At 46.0% G+C, this 21,918-nt stretch overlaps 1 protein-coding gene and 1 long non-coding RNA gene across 3 annotated transcripts in view; one reads left to right on the forward strand and one right to left on the reverse strand.

The window, feature by feature from the left end:
* The window catches only part of LOC100469295 (C-C motif chemokine 3), a 44,228-nt gene extending 33,029 nt beyond the window's left edge, over positions 1-11,199 (forward strand). Inside the window, exons 1-3 of one of the 2 annotated variants that reach the window (XM_002931084.4) lie at positions 5,283-9,749; positions 10,372-10,486; positions 10,867-11,199. In XM_002931084.4, the coding sequence (XP_002931130.1) occupies positions 9,674-9,749; positions 10,372-10,486; positions 10,867-10,957 (282 nt within the window). In that variant the 5' untranslated portion in view covers positions 5,283-9,673 and the 3' untranslated portion in view covers positions 10,958-11,199. Of the gene's footprint in view, positions 1-5,282; positions 9,750-10,371; positions 10,487-10,866 lie in introns of those variants that run through there. The other variant, XM_034639805.1, reaches the window with a different exon arrangement.
* LOC105235036 lies at positions 3,546-5,245 on the reverse strand. The gene is made up of 3 exons (XR_853483.3): positions 4,949-5,245; positions 3,761-3,943; positions 3,546-3,606 (listed from the first exon to the last, which is right to left on the reverse strand). It is a non-coding gene; the product is annotated as an uncharacterized LOC105235036 (long non-coding RNA).
* Positions 11,200-21,918: the final 10,719 nt, after the last annotated feature.

Raw genomic sequence — 21,918 nt, forward strand, 5'->3', positions numbered from 1 at the left:
TTTAGTAAGCATGTGCCAGCCTGAGCTGGGGAAGTGCCTTGGGTTTGGATTCTGAGGGTGCTTGATCAAGCAAACTGGAACACAAGACTGGATAAGGGGGAGCTTATTGACTTGGGAGTACTCTCTCTAGGTATAGGTTATAACTACCTGGCAAGGATCTCAGGGGTTGGTAAAAATTTGCTGCCAGGAAAGTTCCAGAAGCCTGGAGAAAGCAATGGATCATGCTGAGTGAAGTTAAAATACCTGACTTGCCATGACAGATGGAGGAGAAAGGGATAAAGAGGTTCATGGAAGTGAGCATGCTGGAATGCATATATTGGGTGAGGCTGGAAGACCCACCAGATAATGTTCCATGGGAAATCCCGGAGAACGTACTATTTACCAAAGCCATCAGTATTCACCGGTGGAAGGGGCACCAGCATCTCTAAAAAGTTCACTGGTATCTCTCCTCTGTAGGCTTGGGCTGATGGTAAGAGTGGTTGGCATTAACTTGGTCCATTGATAGCAACAGGGATGATGTCTTCGCTCTTGGAATCTTCAAAATCATACCTTTCAGCAGTTTTGGAAAAATGTTAGCCATTTATCTCTCCAGATACATCTGCTGTCTTCTCTTTCTCTTCTCATTCTGGGATTTCAGTTAACCAGATGACAGACACCTTTTTATATTCTCTCTTTTGTATTTTCTATTCTGTTTCTCCTTGCTTCATTTTGATTATGTTTTAACTTTACCAACATTTCTTCTGTTGTGTTTAATATGCTCTGATTTTTTTTATTTCAGTTATTGCATTTTTCAGTTCTGGAATTTATTTTTTCACTTTTACAAATCTGCAGTTATACTCATTACAGCTTTTAGTGCCTTGCCAAAAAGTTCAGGCTTTGTTTGTCAAGCATTTGTTGCATCAACAACTGAGATCATGTTTTTAAAAATTTCAGAGTTTGAGATTTTCTAGACCATGCCCCCTGTCTGTTCAGGGACTGGTTCACTTCTAATTTACTTTTACTTTATGGCATCAACCCAAACATGGGATGGTTTCCTAAGGTCCCTTCCCTGGGACCCTCAGCCCCAGACTCTGTTTTCCTCCAGCCCATTCAGGCTGTGAAAGCTTCAGATTATGTCCTCACCAGCCTCTTCTGAATTGCAAACATCTTTAGTCTAGGAGAACTCTCTAACACCAGGCTTACATCCATGGATTTCTGTCTTTTCTGGGATCTTCGACAAACAAGTCCTTACTCGTTGCTTGCCTAGTATAGACTCTCTTGTATTAGGGATTTGTGCATTCCTGGTGAATCTGTTTCCGACGGAACATGGGCACATTGAGAGACTGTTTCCTAGCGGTTAATCAGGAGTGTGGGACTTGCTCTGGTCTTCAGGTTTCACTCCAACATGCCTAGCTGTGTGACCTCGGGCAAGTTTCTTAACTGTACTGAGACTCTGTTTCCTCATATGTCAAAGGGAGATAAGCAGTATAGACAACACAATGATATTTTGAAGACCAGACAATGCACGTAAATTCCTTGGCACAGGCTGTGGCTATAGTAAATCCTCAAAAACTGTTAGCCTTTATTCTTAAAAAGCTGAACTCATGGAAATGCATTAACATGCATGATAGAATGCCTTGTTTGTTGTTCATCTCAGCGGATTTCCCTGATGCATATAAATTTGCATTTGTTTCGAATACTTTGCTTATTCTTCAGCCTATGAGGACTGTATCACCAGCGTAAAGCCCGGTATCATTGGAATGACACTCATCCATTTTCTCTTGTCATCCCTTCCTACTCAGGTACCCCTGATCATTCCCTCTTATTCTTTCCAGCCAGTGAAACTGCTTTGTCAGGGAAACCAGACCAAACCAAAGAATAGACAAAACTCCAAGATTCACTTAAGAGAACAAAAAGAGTCTTTATTATTCTGACACGCATCACAGAGTGAAGGTCTCATAAAAACTCAATATGCGTCTGTTGATGGATTTGGCCCAATGTCTACCCAGAGATAGGAACACAGTCATTCACTAACACCTTCAATATGGCAACCACTGTATGATTGACTGGGAAGGGATTTAGGGATAAGAGGGTGTCATATGATTGTTCAAAAAAAAATCAAATAATAAAACAGTTTGTAATATTAAAATAGCTTAACTAAATTAGTTTCCAGAATGTGGTTAGGAGGAGAGAGGGAATTTCTGGAGTTATAGAGACAGTTCTCTGGTTCAGGTCCCTGCTGCTCAATCTACCCATACCTCTAATGGGTTCCTGATGGACCACTTGGATTCTCTCCAGGTCCCTGATGTATTCCTGGACCCAGGCACTGCTGGGGTTGGCACAGAAATACTGGCCCTGTTTGGTGACAAAGCTGTGGAGAAGGCAGAAGTATTATATAGAGAATGAGTAAGGATATTCTTGACCACCTCTGGCCCGTTCATCTTCATCCCTGTGGGCAGCTTAGCGCTGGACCACCTTATCAGGGGATCATTGCCCAAACCTCACGACTCCTAGTTCTTTCCTGAGTGATTTATGGAGATAACCTTAGGTCACTTCCTTTCTGCTGTCTCTTTCTTCCTTCTCTTCCCTTTACTTCTGGGCGCGACCTCCCTGGCTCCCTGCATGCCCATCCCATGTTGGGAAATAGCTCAGTGGTCTCTCTCTGTGTTCTGCATGCACAAAAGACCCCCAGAAGGCCAGGTCTTCTCAGGACAGCTCCTTATCCATCATTTGGAGCACCCCTGCTCTGACTCCTGCAGACACTCCCAACCCCCATGTCCTGTGTTTCCCCAGGGTTGGGCAGGAAGAATGGCACCTGACACCATGTTTGGGCACTAGCTGCTGGTCTAAAATAGGCAACCACAAGGTTGTGGGGGATCTGCAGGGACATGTAAGCGAAGCAGCAGGGGGATGTGGTGTAAACTTACTTGCGAGGGAACAAGAACAACAGAAGTTAGAGCACAGGTGAGCCTGAAAGGGTTGGGAAGAAGTAGAGAGAGATAGCATAGCTCAGAGTTGAGGCTTAGGAGGAAAGGAAGCTGGAAATAATTTGGCTTTTTTGTTTATTTGTTTGTTTCTCATTAATTTCCCTTGTCTTATCGCTGCTTTTGACTATTTTGAGTTCTGACTTACTCCACAAGGAATCAGCCCATAGAGAGTCTACTCCCTTTTCCTAACTTCCTTTGGGGGAAATTTTTTTTTTCGAATCCATTAAATCATACAGATATTGAGTGAAAGTAGGAACAATTTTATAATTCTTCTAAAACTTATCAGCAGCAATAGGATCTAAATAGACCAAGATTCTACTGCATATTAATAACCCAATAAGCTAGGCTTTAGTGATCTCGTCTGAAAAGTAGGATCAAACCTCTCCTAACTCCCATTCTGCAGCCCAGATCAACAAGCTCTTTTTGAAGTTTTTAAAAAAAAGATTTTATTTATTTATTTGACAGAGATAGAGACAGCCAGCGAGAGAGGGAACACAAGCAGGGGGAGTGGGAGAGGAAGAAGCAGGCTCCCAGTAGAGGAGCCTGATGTGGGGCTCGATCCCGTAACGCCGGGATCACGCCCTGAGCTGAAGGCAGACGCTTAACCGCTGTGCCACCCAGGCGCTCCGTCTTTTTGAACCTTTTGAAGAAAACAACTGTGTCATTTTCAAAGCCCACTTGAGGCTCTCTAATTTCACATGGGGGTTCTCAGACCACAGCACTAGGAAGATGGGGACTGACTTCTGGCCCGTGTGGGGAGCAACTGTTGTAGGCAAGTGGACAATAAGACTCACCTTGTGCATAGGAGCCGTGGGCCTGTGGTGCAGAGGAGGGTAAAGCCAGCAGCCACAAGGCCCCTCATAGCGCTGGACAGGTGGACAAGTGTGGGCAGAGCTGAGATGGGTCTTGGGAACTCACTAGTGCTGGACTCCGAGGATCTGAGCTGTCTCTCTTCCTTTCTATAGGCAGCCCTATGGCTATGGGAACACAAATTAGAGGTAGCTAAGCAAGAAATTAAGTATGGCATCGTCATGTGAGTTGTACAACCCAGGGTTGCCCATAGTTATGAGAAGTTTAGGGTGCACACCAGAAAGGTTCAATTGCTAATTTGATTGGGGTGCTTGAAAGGAAGTCATTTCCCCAGATGGGCGACAAGCCTCCTTCCATAAAACAGAGTGTTCTGATGGACTTCCACAGTAATTCTGACCGTATGCATGTGACAGGGGTAATAATGTCCTTCAGTCTCAAGCGGTAGAAGCCAAGTTTATTCTACATACATATACATATACATATACACATACATATACATATACACATACACATACATATACACATACACATACATATACATATACATATACACATACATATACATATACACATACATATACATATACACATACACATACACATACATATACACATACACATACACATACACATACACATACATATACATATACATATACATATACATATACATATACATATACATATACACGACTACATCTTAAGGAAAGAACAGAACTGGAAAGCCTGGAGCACAAGAATGGTAAAAATAAGGATTAGCTTTCCAGAAATTGGTCTATTGAACAGATATTCATCGTAGACCTACAGTGAGTCCAGATTTAATCCTGGATGAAGGTCAGCAGCCTTACAGATGTCCATACTCTTTCAACCAGAGGCAACTTCTCAGAATCTATCCCATGGAAATGAACTCACAAATGGGAAAAACTTTAGGGGCAATGTTATTTGGCACAGCTTATCTGTAACCAAATAATTGATCCCAAACTACAGTCTACAGTGTTGGAATTAATAAAGTTAATCCATGGATGGATCCTTAAGGACATAGAATGACATGAAAATACTTGATTTTTACTATTAACTATTAAAAGGATAGATGCAAAATGTCAGATGGAGTTTTATTTCAAAAATCCTGGGAAGAAAAAAATCCAGAAAGAAAGAAAACCCTCTGCCTGTACCTTTCTGCTCCTCAGCCCATGTCCTGTGGGTCGTCTCTCTTCCACATGACCTGCTTCTCTCTGAGAGGGAGGAATGCTTCTGACGTCACACGAGGAGAGGGAGGCTGGCTGCCAGTGTCACCATGATTATCAACAAATCTGGGACAGATCTGGAGGGAAAGAAGAGAGACAGCAGGAGCAGTGTGGTGTCTAGCCTCAGTGTGAGGGAGCAGCAAACACGTGTCTGAAAAAAGCCGAGCCAACTTCTTCCATACTGTGAGGGGCCTGGGGGGAAGTTGACGGAGATGTTGCTGCCCAGAGCTGCAGAGTAAGGCACAAAAGGAACCAAGGGAGCCAACCATTGCTTGTTTATCTTGAATTTTTGTTTTGAATCTCTTTCTTATTCTCAGTCTCTAGCTCCCTCTTGAGGAAGTCTGGCTATCGGAACCGTGGGCCCTCCTTCCACTTCTTTTGAGGAAACTTTGTCTGGCCTACAGAGATATTTCCGAGAAGACCTCATCTTCTAAGTCACCCAAAGGATGGAGCTCCTTGGGAGAACTGAGGGAAATTTGCCATTTGGCTCATCCTAGGAACCAAATAGACCTGGCATCTGCGTCTTGTTAGAGACTGAGTTAGACCTCAATTTTCCCAGCAGTAAATGGGTCCTAGTCTTCCTCTGCCTCTCAGATTCTGAGACTAGGATAGATAAAACTCCTTGGGAAACAGCCTAGAACATTTGAAACCTTCTGTGAAGTTCTTTGCTTTCATTTAGGGACTTTCTAGCTATAGGATGTAAGTGATATGGTTTAGGCATCTACACAACCTTAACAGCAAGAAAGGATAAGGGTTGAGAGTCTTGTGGTGTGGACAAGACCATGAGCTGAGGGCCATGTGAGGAGATGGTCAACAGGGCAGCTGTGGAGACCTTAACAATGTTGGGCGTGGAGGAGTGTGGGCAAAGCCAAGTCAGGACTGGGTACCTACTGCTGCCTATATCCTTCTGGGGTCCAAGCCATGTCCTTGTCCCTGTATAGGCAACTCTGGAGCATGGGGAGCCAGCGGCTGGCCAGGGGAGAAGCTGTTACATGGTGTCATGCTATGAGACACATATGTTGGGGTACCTGGGGTCGCACATGGAGGTTCAGGTTATGCAAGAACAGCTCAGTTGCTTACTTGTTGGGACTGATAGTGTGAGAACATTTTGGACAGTGACGAGAGGTGAGATGATGTTTGTGTTAGAGCTCTAAGGGCATGGAGAGATCTACAGATTGACGATTCTTCCCACAGAGCAGATCTGTGCTCTGCTCCAGCTCTTCTGACCACGTAGGCTGACATCTGTGGTGACACTTCAGCATCCTGGGCACACGAGTCACGCTTAAACCACACCCTAGCTGAAAAGGACCATGACATCATGTTGATTAGTGTTTCTAAGGAAATGATTAACCAGTGAGGGGGAAACCAGGAGTTGTCATCAGGGGACCATGCTTAGCTGGTTCCTTCTACCAAAGCAGATCTGTCTATGAACTGCACTGTTCTCTTTCCCATCCACAAAGCAGACACGTCTAATGTCCTTCACTGGTCTTTTGGCTGCACCGATGTGATCTATATAATGATACCACTGAGTCTTGAGTAGCCCAGCCTATGTTTGACCTGGATCCAGGTGGACAGAATGGAATTGGGGAACCCTGGACCCCAAGCACGACAAGAGTGACAAAATCAGCTTTTTAATTGCTGTTTCATTCACCAAACATTCACAAGTCTCTATCATATGCCATCACTGAGTTTGACAGTAGGGGATAAAAACACACATTGTATATGGGGTATCTATATAGGTCGGGAGACTTAGGTGTCCCTCCTTTTTGGCCCTGAAAGTCAACCGGTAGGAAAATATCCAATAGAAATAACCTCACTTATGGAGAATGTTTTATGGATGTAGATGTTTGGTACAGTTTATTTATAATTAAAATACACTATAATAAATAGATACTATAAATAATACCCTATACTATAAATATAAATATACTATAAATAAAATACACTATAATTAAAAACTAAATACAAAACTAGAACTAGTTCAAATGTTCCAGAGTAATGATCTATAATCAATGATCTATAATCATTGAGCTGTAATAACACACGATCATATTGATGCACTAGGCTCATGGTTGAGTCGATCAGGCAGCTCTTAAAAATACTAGAATGATCTGGAAAAGTCTTACAATATTAAATATAAATAATAAAAATACAAAATTACATTCACATTATGATTATAATAATGCCCCTGACCTGCCCCCTCTCCGCCCCAAACATACAGTAAAAAGGAGGAAGAAAGCAAATAAGCAAACGGAACTATCATAAGCCTAGAAAAAAATGCACTTGAAAGAAATAAACCAAAATGTTAATAGTGGTTAGATTTGGGTTATAACATTTTCCCTACCTTTCAGGAAAGAAATTTTCCTCAAATTACGCCTCAGAAGTCATAGATGCCACAATGAGGTGGGAAGAGTGTGGAAGCAGACAGCCCACATCCTTACTGGGACCTGCCCTGCTGCTTACCTAGCTTTCAGAGATAAACTAAATTTTAATCTTTTCTATTTTATGTATTTTTTAAATTAGCTTTTGCTGGGTGCCTGGCTGGCTCAGTCAGAAGACCATGCGTCTCTTGATTTCGGGGTCATGAGTTCAAACTCCATGTTGGGTGTAGAGATCACTTAAAAATAAAATCTTTAAAATAGAATTAGCTTTTGCTACTTTTGGACGGTGATCTACAGTTCACATTACAAATGAAGTTAAAAAAAACCCCAATTTGAATTAAAAACACTAGTAATGTTGCTTTTTCTCTACTCTTATGAGACTCCCTTATAAGCCTGTGGAGAAGACTTTGTGAAGACCTGATGCCTGAGCAGCAGCAGCCGTTTTGTAACCATGAAGCGACCACCCCTCCCCAAGAAAAGCCAACAAAATGTTGGGGGAAGGGGAAAGATTTTAAGAAAAGAGTCTCTGATGATGTCACTGAGCTGCCAGACAAACCCCGGAAATGCCACCTCGACTTTACAATAAGGACACAGGAAATGTTCTAGGGTTTTTGAGGAACAAGGACTTCCTTTGAACATTTCTTCACGTTCTCAGTTTTTAAGGGTTAATTGTTATTATAAGAGGTGAATATACCATAATTGATTTAATCATATTAATTTTAATTAATTTTGGTTTTTTGCTTTAAAAAACTACCTATTTCTTTTTAAAAAAATTATTATTATTATTATTTTTTTAAGTAGGCTCCATGCCCAGCGTGGAGCCCAACACAGGGCTAGAACTCATGGCCCTGAGATCATGACCTGAGCTGAGATCAAGTCCAAAGCTTGACCGACTGAGCCACCCAGACACCCTGTAGGTCCTTTTTGAATTGTTACAAACAAGCTGTGACAAACACCATTGTGCATACAACTTTCTTCATCTTTCTCTTTCTATCCATAGGACAGATCCCTGGCAGAGTACTTTGCTGGTCAAATGATAACAACAGTTTAAGGCTCATCATTCACATTAGCCCTCCCGCCCCATTAGCCCAATTAACCCAGGGACCAGCTTTTTTGTGGGGGTCTCAGCCCTTTGATAGTGATGCTATGATCTTGAGATGCTGGGCTATGTAGCTAGTGCTGGTGTTGAGCCCCCCAGACATTTCCCCAGCTGGAGCCAGTGTTGTGACCCAACAGCCGTTTGTGGTTCTTATTATGACTGTGAGGCTCGCACCTCAGCAGCAACCATCAGGGAAATTTTAAAACGCAAGGTTTATTACTCACAGGGGTACTCGGCATGCCTGAGGGCCTCCCGGTGAAGTCACTGGTAAAGAGACAGGGAGAGCATAGACCTGGGGTTCTGCCTTTATTGGGGTTAAGGGTGGGGGGCCTGGGGCTTTGTGGATTCACCATTGGTAAATGTAAAACCTAAGAGCAGGAATTAGAACACGGGAAGGGAAAAGCAGGGTCACTTAAGTGACCAGCTGTATGGGTTACTCGGACCTTTCTCAAAGGGGAAATGTATGGGCGGGGCAGCCTGGCTCTTTATCTGGCAGCCTCACTGGCAATATGTCTTTGAAACGGATGCTTCGGCAATCCGAAGCTGACATTACAATCAGAAGAGCTCATTGCCAGGTCCTGACACCCCTCTGCGTACTGCTGAGATTCGTGCATGTTTGATGATGGAGCTGAAGTCTGAAAGGCCAGCCTTGATCTTGCCCCTTGAGGAGCGGAGGCTTCCTCTCGTTCTGCTGTCTCCATCCGGGGTGTGTTCTGGCTTGGGTGATCTCCTTCAGACTCCACGGCATTATCATCTGTGTCCCCTCGATGCCGTCTGACAGCTGGGCACATAGCAGAAGGCTCTGTGGCAGAAATGCTTATCTCCGGATCTGGTCTTGTGAGAAGGCACCTGCTCCCCGGGTCACACCAGCATCTCACCTCCTCTCACTATAGAAACCATTTCCCCCTCGAGGAGGCAACTGAACCATTGTTGCAAATAGCCTGAACTTTTGTGGCGACCCAGAGCTCTCCCACTTTATACAGCTCACAGCATGACACCAACACCGATGATTTTAAATATCCCCCCTTGGTTTCCTCGACTTTCTATCTTCTAATACCCCGAGGCTGCCTATATAGAAAAGACATGGTTTAGACCCCAGAAGGAGGCAGCAGGTCTCGGGTCCCAGCTCCACTTGGCCACCGCTTGAGCTCACACCCTCTACTGCCCAGCGCCATGGAGGTCCCCGCGGCTGCCCTGGCCGTCCTGCTTCTCACCGCGGCACTCTGTTCCCAGACCTACTCTTCCTCTTGTGAGTCTGTCCTCCCTGCCTCCTTTTGCCCCTGCCCTCCCACTCTCTGGCCACGGCTCGGACCCCGGGGCCCAAGTCTTGTGCCTGGTCCCCTCTGGGTGGAGAACTTCAGAGAGATTTCCTAGCCTGTTTCCTGAGGAGGGGTTTCTTTCCCATAGTGTTTTAGCCATTCTGTTGTCCAGCTCTGGGAGGGGGTGGGAGGAAGTCCCATTCTAAGGATGGAAAAACGAATGCCCAGCTGGGATTTCGACAAGAGGAAGAATCTGTGTCCAACTGGCTCTCGGGGGTGTAGTCTTTGCTCTCCTCATGAATTCCAGATGGAACTGCCCAGGGAGAGACAGAAAGGGAGTAGTTTGTTCAGAAAGCTAAATTCCTGGTGGAGAGACACAGAGACCCCAAACCAAGACAGACAGAGAATGACAAATACAGAAAGAGAGACACAGAAATAAAAATGTCAAGGAAAAGAAGAAATGCCACTTCCTTCTGGATATCTTTAAAGCCCCCACATCCCCACACCTGCGCAGGACTGCCTCCTTCCAGTTCTTCCTGACCCTCAGGGAATGGCTGGCTCGCCCTATCTTCTGAATAACGACTTAGGATCTTTCTGTCCTGTTTTTCTCAGTTGGTGCTGACACCCCGACTTCCTGCTGCTTCTTCTATATCTCCCGGCAGATTCCTCAGAAATTTGTGGTCGACTATTACGAGACCAGCAGCCAGTGTTCCAAGCCCGGTGTCATGTGAGGCCCAGTCTTCCTGGGGAAGGAGATGGGAGGGCTGGGATGAGGCCGCCCCTTGGAGGACTCAGCCTTCTGAGACCCATCGGAGCACAGGACACCAGGGGAGACCACTGCCGTGTTTTCTGAGCTGGTCTGGGTGCCTGTGGGGAGTCCTGAAGGAACTGCCCCTGCTGTTGAGATGACAACAGGAAGTTGGCTTTCTGAGTGGACCCCCATACGAGACCCAGAGGAGGTCAGGAACCCCAACATGAGGGTACATTAGATGAGCATGTGAACAGGCCCTGAGAGGTCTGAGGCAGAGAAGGATGGAGGGGTCACAGTGGGCCCAGGATTCCCCTGCTAGATTCCTCAGCGTGTAACCCTTCCACGCCTCTCCACAGCTTCCAAACCAAAAGAGGCCGGCAGATCTGTGCTGACCCCAGGGAGGCCTGGGTCCAGAAGTATATCAGCGACCTGGAGCTGAATGCCTGAGTGGCCGGGAAGCTACCAGGAAGGTGTCACAGCTGTGTGCAGACTGGCGAGCAGGCACCTGAGCTGGGGCAATGACCTTGGAACTCTGGAGGGCACCTCCTTTATGGGTCCCACCCCCACCCCCACCCTCAGCTACACTCTGCAGCCCTCTCTAACTTTGATTTTAGTTTATGTATCTTATTTAACCTTTGTGATTTATTTCCATTGTTGAATTGTGTGATGTAATAAATATTTTCTCTGACTTCTCGCGACACGTTCTTCACCCACCCCCCCTTTCAGTTCTCCTCACATTCAGTGTGTGGATCAATCAGCAGCATTAGCTCTGTCTTGCAGCAGTCGTATCGTATATGTCAAACAACAAATGCTCATGGGACACTTTTGCCCAGCACTGCATTTCAAAACACGGAAGGCGCTTATATAAAAGGTAAACCAGCCTTTTCCTTGCAATGACTCCATCGATTTTGTTTGCCCAACTGATCAGAACCATAGGCTGGGAGGGACACTGGGGGAAGAGCAGAGACATGTGAAGAGGGGCAGAAACCACCAGAAAGGGACAGAGTGCTAGCAGAGGGGTGCCAGACACTCACTGGGGATACTTTCCTAGAAAGTCGAAACTGGCGCATTATCACCCAGTCATAGCTGAAACGATCTAGGACATTTTTCTACTTAAACGAGTCCCCAGATGATACATACTGTGACGCATGTTTGAGTACCAAGTTCATTTTCATAAGCGAGGCTTTCCTCAGAATGATGGCTAACACTTGTTGAACGCTTAGCCAATGCTGGTGTTTGAAGGCTTCTGTTAGCGACGGTCTAGCGAACCTGCCTGCAGTCTCACGAGGACTCCCTGTCTGCCAGCTGGCTGAGAGCCCTGGTCCGCTTCTCAGGTGTTCTGTGCTCTGCTTTCTGGGAGAATGTTCTCCATAGCCATATCTGAGGAGAGGCTTGGAGGCTGCAGTGGCCAGCGTTAGTAAATAAAAATACAGAATGAATGCATGACTTTTTCATGTGAGTATGTAAGTATAGGCACTATTTGGGATATACTTAAAAAAAACCATTTGGTGTGTGTCTGAAATTCAAATTTAACTGGGAATCTTGTATTTTATCTGGGAATCCCACTTCGGGTGAATATTTTTATAGAGGCTGGCTATTTCCTGTTGGAGTGGGTGCCTAAGGATTTGCTTTTCAACCTTGAATGCACCTTAGAATCCCTTGGGAAAGTTTTTAGAAATTCCAGTGCCAGGACCTCACCTGCAAAGTTTTGAATTTAGTTCAGGTTTAGTTAGGTGGGGACTGGGCGTCAGTAATTTTGAAACTCGCAGGGTGATGTAACGCACAGGCAGTTTGAAAACCACTGTTGGGTGTAGTCCTAGGCTGTTTTGGCCAGCCTTGGCGTTTCAGAGGCAATGCAGCTCCGTTCTCATTTTTCAAGGGTTCTGATCTGTTTTTGGTCACTTCCACTGGATGGTTAATTAGAAGCAGAAAATCTGTCAGCTAATGTCACTTCTAGAAGTGGGTTCAGAACACCTCTCTTGCAGTGCTGGAGCTCTGGTCGCGCTGGTCATCCCTTCACAGCCATACCTCCTCCCCCAGGCCACTGACTGCTGTCCCCACAGTGCCCTCTGCTGCTGAAACGATGCCATGGCGCAGGGGTCCCTGGGATCAATCAGCTCCTTGCCCCTGGCTGCACCCCAGCTGTGATGCAAGAGCGTGATTGCTCATTTTGTCCACAGATAAATATTTAAAAGGGGTGGGGTGTCTGCGGAGAGGGTGGATCTGGCCCTTTCTGGACCCCACTTTTTCATCCTTCCTCATCTCCCATCTTCCTATTCCTGCTCATACTAACATCACCTTGCCGTGGAGGGTTCTGCTTTTCCGGTCTGCAAGCTCCAGGTCACTGGTATGCAAACCAGCTTGGTGTGCAGGCAGCACACAAAAAAAAGGGCTTCTCTTAAGGAAACTTCCCCCCGCCCCCTCTCTGCTATCAGACGAGCCAATTTCAAAGTGAGCTAATCTTTTTCTTAACGGGCCTTACTGATTTATGCAAGAATTAGTCAGTCTCCAACATCCTGAATTTTCCTTTTTGATGCAACCTTGCTAGGCAGATGGCCATACTAAGAATACAGAACAGGCCAGGGGGGAAACCAGCTGTTATACTAGGAGGAGGTGTCTTCACTGACTGATCTCAGCTTCTGCCTTCAGCCAGTTCCACTTTGTGGGGTGTGCTACTTACAATCTGTATCAATTAGGGATACTTTGAGTTACAGTACCAGAAAAGCTGACTCAAGCTGACTTAAGGGATAAAGGGAAACTGTTAGCCCACATAACTGAAGCTTCAAGAAGTAGATTAGCTTCAAGCAAAGCTTGATCCAAAGCCTTGGATCTTTGGTCCTCAAGTTTGATGGTAAACCATGGTTCCTTCTGAATTTCTGATTTCCCTTCAATTTGAGAGCTTCATCCTAAGATATCCCACTATAAAGTGAGTCAGTTTGCTAGTAGGCACTTTCAGGTTTTACAAGTTACCCGCTGGAGACCCCTTCATTGGGCTTCAAGAGGAGGAGAGGTAATGACCTTACCTCCATAAAGATGGAGCCCACTAGGCTGGCCTCTCTCCTTCCTCTCTCTCTCTCTTTCTCTTTCACTCTCCCCTGAGAGTTAGCAGCTCATATTGTTCATCAGGGTACTATGTAGACAGAGGACCTGAGAGAGAGACAGAGAATAAGACAGAGAGACATTGAGAGAGAGAGAGAGAGAGAGAGAGAGGGAGGGAGGAGGAAAGGGGACAGGAGAGAGAAAGGGGTGTTGGAAGGCAGCTGTGTTCCCACCACATGGACTGAGTTTCCCACTGGGTTCCTAGATATAAGATAGCTGGGTTGAAGAGTATGTATATTTAAATTTTTGACAGGAACTGTGTTATTGCTCTTTATAAACCCTATCAAAATTCCACTTTTTGATACTAAAAAATAGTCTTAAATAAAAGGAAGTATGCCTTATCAAAAAATTACTAAACATTTGCATTTCTCATAAGTATGTTGAATTTCTCCCTCTTGAATTTTACAACAAAGACCCTGGGGCTAAGTCTACCTTTCTTATACTCAAAAACATGACCTAGGCCAGAAGTCAGCAAATTTTTCTATAAAGGGTCAGATAGTAAATGTGTTTGGCTTTGTAGACATACAGTCCCAGTTGCAACTATCAGCTCAGCCACAGTCACAGGAAAGCAGCCAGGACCCTATGTGATAGAATAAAACTTTATTTACAGAGACTGCATCATAATGGATTTGTTCTGAGGACTGTAGCTTGCTAACCCTGATCTAGGTAATCGGTCTGATAAATAACTTGGCATTCATGAGAGAAGTCTTGTTGCATATATTGGCTGATTATTTTTTTCCTTCTCTAATGTTAGCTATGCTTTTGTGGAGCATGGATTTTAGGAAACTCATATCCAGGTAACACGTCTATTGCTATATGCACCTTGTTAAGAAACGAGCGGTAAATCTCATTGATGAAGTCACTGGGAAAGGTCTTCTGTCTACACGTAAATCACTTGAGGGTTTGGTAAAAGCCTGGGTCTCCAGATCCAAACCCCAAAAATTCTATTGCCAGCATTTGAAGCAATCATCCCTGGTGGTTCTGGGATGGTCTGAGAAATGCTGGGGTAGGTTTTCATCTTAGTTATATTATTTATTGGCTGCTTGACTGTGGGCAAGTTGTTTTACCTCTCTGAGCCAACACTTCCTCTTCTGTCAAATGGAAACCTTGGTGAAATTGTTAGGATTGAAAGGACAATACATAATTTTTAGGAAAGTTTGATTCATGAGAAAAATAAACTTAAATGCATGCATATATATGAAGAATGACTATACCTAGTGCGTGTCCATTATCTGCTAGGTACATGATATTTTATCATCGTTGTTTTCTATGATAATGTTTTGTTTTTAAATTTCAGGAATGCGTAGATACAGGTATTACTGTCATTTCCTTTCTGCTGACTTCCCCTCTTCAGATTTTCTTACTCTTTGTCCCCCCATCATTTTTCCAACAAGAGATCCTGACTTCGTCACAAAACAAAACCCATAGAATCACCCAAAAGGCTGGTTTGCTTTAGAGAATTTCCATTATTTCATGTAGCTAAACACAGAAGTGGTAAATAACATTCTATAAATATTTGTTGGTTGATGGTTTTGAAACAATTTCCCCTGGAAAATGCTAAACATAAGCACTCCCCTACACACTTGAGTATGTGTCAACCACGGTGTGATTGGAGGGCGCCGGGGCGTGGTGACAAGAGGGTCGTAGGATCTCTACAGGCAGTAGAAAATGCACGGAAGTACATTACAAAGATGAGTCTAAATAAGTTTAAATTTACATCCAGAAGAGGCCCAGAGTGTAGTTGCTTGACAACCAGCACACAGTGCAGGAAGCTTCAGGAGCTGGAGCAAATTCCCTGGGCTCAGGTCCCTGCTCCCTCATCTGCCCACAGAGGTCCTTAGTTTCTTGTTGCTTCCAGGTTACTCAGGGATTCAGCTCCATGGTCAAGGATGTGCTTGGCTCTAGGACTCGGGGGAGCTGACACAGACCTCCTGACCTCTTTGGTTGGGAAGCTGTGAAGAGAAACAGAATTATAAAAATTGGGGAATCAGCAGGAGAATTCCTGGTTCCACGTTGCTCCCATTGACCCTCTCTGCCTTGGGAAGCTCAGAGTCTGCCTACTTCCTCAGGACTGTTTCCCCAACCTCAGATTCCTAGACCCTTCCTCAGTGACTGAGGGAGTCTCCCCTCTGCCTGGGGCAGCTCTCCCCTGGATCCCAGGACCCAGGCAGGTTAGAGAACAGCCCCGTGGCCTCTCCTTGTGTCCTGCCACTGGGTAGGACCTCGAAGCTCTGGGTTTCCTAGAATGGCTCTCACCCACCTGCGATGCCTTTCCAGGCTGTTTCCTACTCAAAGTCCTGCTGGCTCCATTCTTGTATGTCCTGCTTCTCCCCAGAGCTGGACAAGAGGACCAGCCCTGTGTGGCTCTGGCTGCTGGTCTCATAATAGCCATCGACCATGTTGCTAGGGATCTGCCAGGGGACATAGAAAAAGCAGATCCTTGGGGGCCTTTATCTACTCTGAGGAAAGGGGCAGCCTGAGCCGGAGTCATTTTTCATCACACTAAGTGAGTCAGCTCCTTCTGCCCAATGATAAAGTCAGAAGAAAGAAGATAGAGATAGCATTCATTGTTCAATAGTAAGAATCTTCTAGCTCTTTATTTTTTTCAGAGCTTTTGTCTTGTTCTTTTGTTTGGGACGTGTTCCTCTGTCTCCTCACTTTGCTTGTGACTCTGTGTTTCTACATATTGGATGAAACAGCTACCTCTCCCAGTTTTGAGGGAGAACCTTAGAGTTCAATTTCACTCCAGCTCTACATATCTCTTGAACCATTGTGCTTGTCCAAGCAGCCTGTTTTATTTTTGATAGCTCCCGGTTGTCGAGGGTGTGCCCAGCCCTGTCAGTGTCCTGAGGAAGAAGATCTCAGTCAGAACCCACCCTGGGTTCAGGCTGGTGGGAAGCCAGGGCCAGGAAACAGGCCTTCTGTGGAGAGAGGGGCTGTCGTGTCCGCCGCTGTTTGTGCAGTGCCGGGGGGTGGTAGCCTGCTCTCCCTGATTGGTAGTCTCTGATGTTACAGTCCCATGGGACCCAGAAATGCACCACAAAACCTGGGGCACCAGACATGTAGAAAAGCTCCCCTCCCAGACATACTGCTGCTGGGGAGCCAGGCACAGGGAGAGCACAAAAAAGGCCCTCCGTCCGGGAGAGAATCCCGACGGGCCCTGCAGTCTGGGCGCTTCACCAGGTTTCCTTGTTCGCTCAGCACTTTGGGTCTCGTGGACTCGAGCCCTGTTGGTTTTCAAACCCAGGTGTTTGGGGGCTCATCTCTCAGGGGCAGTTCTTAACAGTTGGGGTGCCTGATGTGGGGTAGGTTCCCTTGGCTCCTCAGGGAGAAGCTCCAGACTGAACATCACAGTGTCGGGTGGGTGGGGGGTGGGGAGGAGTTACTGTGAGACCGCTGCTCCATCTCTCCAGCCCACCTCCATGGGGCTCTCTTCTCATTTGCTCATGTGAAATGGCTGCTCAGCTAGTTTTCTGGTCTTTTTCAGAGGAAATTGCCCCCCATGTAGCTGTAGACACTGTGTATCTGTGGGAGGAGGCGAGTTCAGGACGTTTCTATGGCGCCATCTTGGACGGACCACCTCCTCTGTCTCACGTCTTTGCTCCAGTCTTAAGTGTGGTGTCTGTTTCCTTCTGCAGGGAATGCAGCTAATGGAACAGTCTGGTGCTTGTTCCAGGTCTATTGGGGGAAAAGAAGAGATTTTTCCAGCAAGAGACTGTCTCTGTAAATCACCTGTAATTTGGCACTGGGGTGTGTTTGTTTCTCAGTTGATCACTGGGAAGCAATTGAAGCTGGATTCTGCCCCTTGTTGAAAACCAACCCAGTGTCCCCCTTCCCAAAATAGACAAGTCCCCATCCTGCCCTCCAGGTACATAGACTAGAATGCTAAAACTCCTTTGGAAAGAATAGCCGGCTTAACAGGTAGTGCAGGGCATTTTGAAAACCCCTTGGGAAGCTCTCTATTTCACTTGGGTACCCATAGGACTTTGGCGTTGTGGTCTGACCCCACAGAGAGAGGGACAACAACAGGAAATGGCAGCCGGAGACTCATGAAAGGCAGCCTGGGAACAGAGAGCCATGGTGAGGAGGATAGTGGGGGCCCAAGTGGGTGGGCCAGAATGAGACTCGCTCTTGCCAGCCTTCTTCTGGGGTCCCCTATTCTTTTTCAGGTAAGCTCTGGGCCTTGGGGAGATGGAAACTTAGGGTGACGAGAGAGGAAGTTTTTAAGCACAGTGGCGCCTTGTTGACTTGTAAATACAGGAGGGGTCTTGGGTAACCACAGGCACAGGGTATTTGCAAGAATGGTTCAAGTGCTCAATCGACTAGGGCTGTTTCTGGGGAAGTGGTTTCCACAGCAAGCGGAGGTGAGATGCTGGTGTCATCCCGGGACCACACTTAGCTGGGTCCTTCTCATTAGAGCTCTGTAGTCATAGTTTCCCCCAGCAAAGCAGAAACTTCTGTGTGATTCCAGAGTTTTTCTTACTAATAGATGTGACATGCAATGATGCCGTATGAGTCCTGATCGGTCCACCCAGGTTACATCGCACCCAGGTGGACAGAGCTGTGCTAGCAAAGTGTGGTCTTCAGGAGTGATTGAACACGCAGGCACCCTTTCAGACACCGCTCATTCTAGAGAGATTCACCAAGGGCCCAAAACATACAAGGCAGACAGCATAAAGACGTGTTGGATATGGGCACTAATGTGCGTAAGGAACTTTAAAATGACCTTTGCCTTTGACCTTGATAATCCATGGCTAGGAATCTATTTCCCATGTAGATGAATTCAAATATGGAAAAAAAAATTTATACATTAGCACTTTTGGTCTCCAGCATATTGATAGCAATTTAAACTTGGACCCAATTTAAATCACTTACAGTGTGAAAATAATGAGAAGAGTTATGGTACCTTCACTCAATTTGCTATTGGGGAGGCTTTACAAATAATGCAATATCATGGGAAATGCTTATGTTATGGTAAGTTAAAAAAAAAACCCAAAATGCAAATTACGTTATCTCAATCAGGACCCACTCATGGTGTTGGGATGTGGTCAATTTCATATGATATCACTTTTTTGCAAATGCTGTTCCCAGAAAGGAAGGGGAATAGAAGTAAGTATGAGGTGTCCTCTGTCATCTACATCTTTGTCCATCCAATATTAAAGGACTCTCCTCTTTTCTTCACTGAGGGCAAGCTCAGTAATGTTGGCTCATTGTTCTGGGAGTTCACTCATTTCCCCATCCCCAGTGTTCTGCTTCAGGGTCGGTGGGGCTCGTGGTAGGACCAGCTTCTACCCCACTTAGTATGTCCCGGGGTGAACATGCAGCCTTAGTTTCTGGTGGTCGGTTTGGCACATGAAGAGCTTCGTGTCTCTTTAGCCTCAGATTTGAGCAATAGTCATTTATAAGGCAACAGGAAGTATACAAGTCAGCGTGCTCTTAAAAATAAAGTAATTCGGGAAGATGGAAGACTAACAGTTTCTAACCCAGAGAGCAAAGGAGACGAAGCATTTATCACCTACGAAGAGTTGGTGCCTTTCAGATGGTAGGAGAAGAGTCCACTGGGAAAGGACAAGCATATTACAGCAAACATGTGTTTCTGCTGACCAGCATCCCTCCTGATACCAGAAACCCACATTTCCCTTGGGAAGCCTCTCTTCCCCTCTCAGGCTTTAAGATTCTGTGACATTCATCCATGTCACAGATCCAGGTATGTGCCTTGATTGGCTTAAGCAAATCCATGGAACGCATCCCCCTAGCCACAATGATTGGTTAGGAATTGGGTTTCTGACTTAAGGGTCAGTCAAATCTGGAAGAACCTAGTGATTTTCTTTAATGGGGACACAGGCTCTCTGCCCTGCAGACGATGAGCAAGGATTCATGTGACTCTGGAAGGCAGCCATCCTGGGACTCTGATGTGGATGGAGGTCAGAGAGGAAAACAGGACCTGGGGGCTGCCATGGGGCTGCCCCATGCCGCCTTGCCTGGAGCCAGTACCCTTCAGTCTTGGGGCCACAAGGCTCATTTATTCAAGCCTCTTTGTTAGGTTGGTTTATTGCTCCCCCCTCCCCCCTTCAAATACCAGCATCCTGAGAAATGCAGAGACCAGTGTCTGGGCAGAGATAGAGGGTCTGTGAACAGTAACAGCCCCCAACTGGAGTGTGGGGTCTGCTGAAGAAGTATGAGGAAATTTGCCAAGGACCTCGTTCAGTGGAAGTGGTGTTTAAACTTTCTGTGCATCAGAATTACTGGGAGTCTTGTGAAAACAGATGGCTGGGCTCCACCCACTAAAGGGAGGAGAAGGGGGTCTTAGGATTTGCATTTTTAATATGTTCCCAGGTGACATTCAGGCTGTCTGGGCGCCGCCTTTTCAGGACCACCATTACATGGCATTGCTGCTGGTTGAACTGAGCCCTATCATCTGTTGGTGCTAAGGCCCTGTGCCAAGTACTAAGTCTGCAACGTTGAGGAATTTGATTGGGAGGAGTGTAAATATTGGAATATAATAGCTACTTCTTGCATCCATTAGTGAGGTCCTCTAGGAGAGTTTAGACTACTTGAAAATGGCCTTATCTGAAATTGGAAGAGGAAAAAAAATCATCTTTGCTAAGAAAGGCTTTTCCAACCTGCCAACCCAGAGCCAGACGTCTGGAGTCTCTAAGGGCTGTAAATGCAGAATTTTCTATTTGAAGCTAAAGTTAGTGCACGCAGAGGCAGGGAGGTGAGAAACGGCACAGGAGAGAAAGTTGGGGTCTAACTGCATCCCTCACTCACCCTCCCCACCTTGTCCTATGAAATGTTTATCTCCCTGACTTAACGAGGACAGTCAGCTCTGTGTGAACGTGCAGGGAGGACGTGGCTTGGGGCGCGGTGTCAGTTATTCGTCACTTCCCCGCATTGCCCCACCTTTGCAGGGGTGACGTGGAGGCAGAGGTCTGTCACCAGCGGGCTGGGAGGCAGGGGTGTAGGGGTGGCTGCAGGACTGAGGCCTGTGCTGGGAAGCTTGCATTCTCACCCCTCAGCTGACATGCAAAATATAGGACTGGACAAGCTCTCTGCTGTCTGCCTTTAGATAACCAATAGACTTGATCACAAGCAGAGAGACAAGAGACCTCCTCTCGTTAGAAGGGTGTTACATTGCCAAAGAAACCACAAGACCAGCCAGAAATGGCCATTGATTGCTCAACACCTAAGGCAAAGCTCGGGATCCTAGCTCACACGGATAGGAGCAGGCAGCCCCCAGAGAAGGGCTTCTCCCCCATGCATATCTCAGACTAGTCCAGGGAGGACATTCCCCAGGGAGGTCAACCAGAGAGGCTGACGGAGGATCTCAGTACAACTTGGACTCCGCAATGCCCCGTAAGCTGATTAGCAATGCTACTCCCATGCTCCCTTTTCCAGCACAGGGGTCCTCGTTCTATTTACGCTGTTCACAATGCTTGTGTTTGGGGAAGCTGGACCTGGTTAAGCGTCTCCTTTGGCTTGGGTCACTGGACCTTGAGAAATCATTCAGTGTAAATAAGCAGATTTTGGTTGTCTCAAGATGCTGGACACCAAAAGAGAAGAAATGGTGACAGTTTTGCTGCTTCTTTGGAGACAAGGCTATTCCTCCCACTCTCCTGATAGCGCCTACACACTTATCATGGGTGTGGGGGGTAACGGTGTTCGGGGAATGGGGCTCCTCTTAGTGGAGGGGATGGTAAAATGCTTCCTGAGAGGAGCTGTGTGTGTGTGTGTGTGTGTGTGTGTGTGTGTGTGTGAGATATGAAAGTCTTGGGCAAATGACTTGCTTGTTGCATTGCCCGCCCTATATAAAATCCATGCGTCAAGACTGCTATGACTGGCCACGACGAGCTCTATCTTCTCTGTCAGCTCAGAATCACCAGAGAGTTATTCCAACGCATGGAATACCATCCATCAAAGGATAGGGTCAAATCAGAGAGGCAAGGTAAGCAATGCGTCCTCGTTGAAAAAGAAATAAAAGAGAAGTGCAGAAAATAAAAAGAAGTGTCCATTATTTGGTTTGGAATATGGAGATTTGGAATATGGAAAATGGAGATGTATCTTTCCAAATATTTGGTTTGGAAATTTCCAAATTTCGCGGCTGCCTGTGTCCTTCTGGAGGGTGAGCAGATCTCCCCTGCTCTTTATAGGCAGCCCTGGTGGAAGGGGAAATGGAATCCGGGGGCGTGGAGGGAAATTTTTAAGCACATACATATATATGTATTTATGGCTTTTAAAAATAAGACAAAAGTAAACTTGTTCTATATGTACAGTTCTGTAACATGCACGTAAAGTAGATATGCCTAGAC

This window comes from Ailuropoda melanoleuca, chromosome 13 (assembly GCF_002007445.2).
Source record: "Ailuropoda melanoleuca isolate Jingjing chromosome 13, ASM200744v2, whole genome shotgun sequence".
Lineage (NCBI taxonomy): Eukaryota > Metazoa > Chordata > Mammalia > Carnivora > Ursidae > Ailuropoda > Ailuropoda melanoleuca.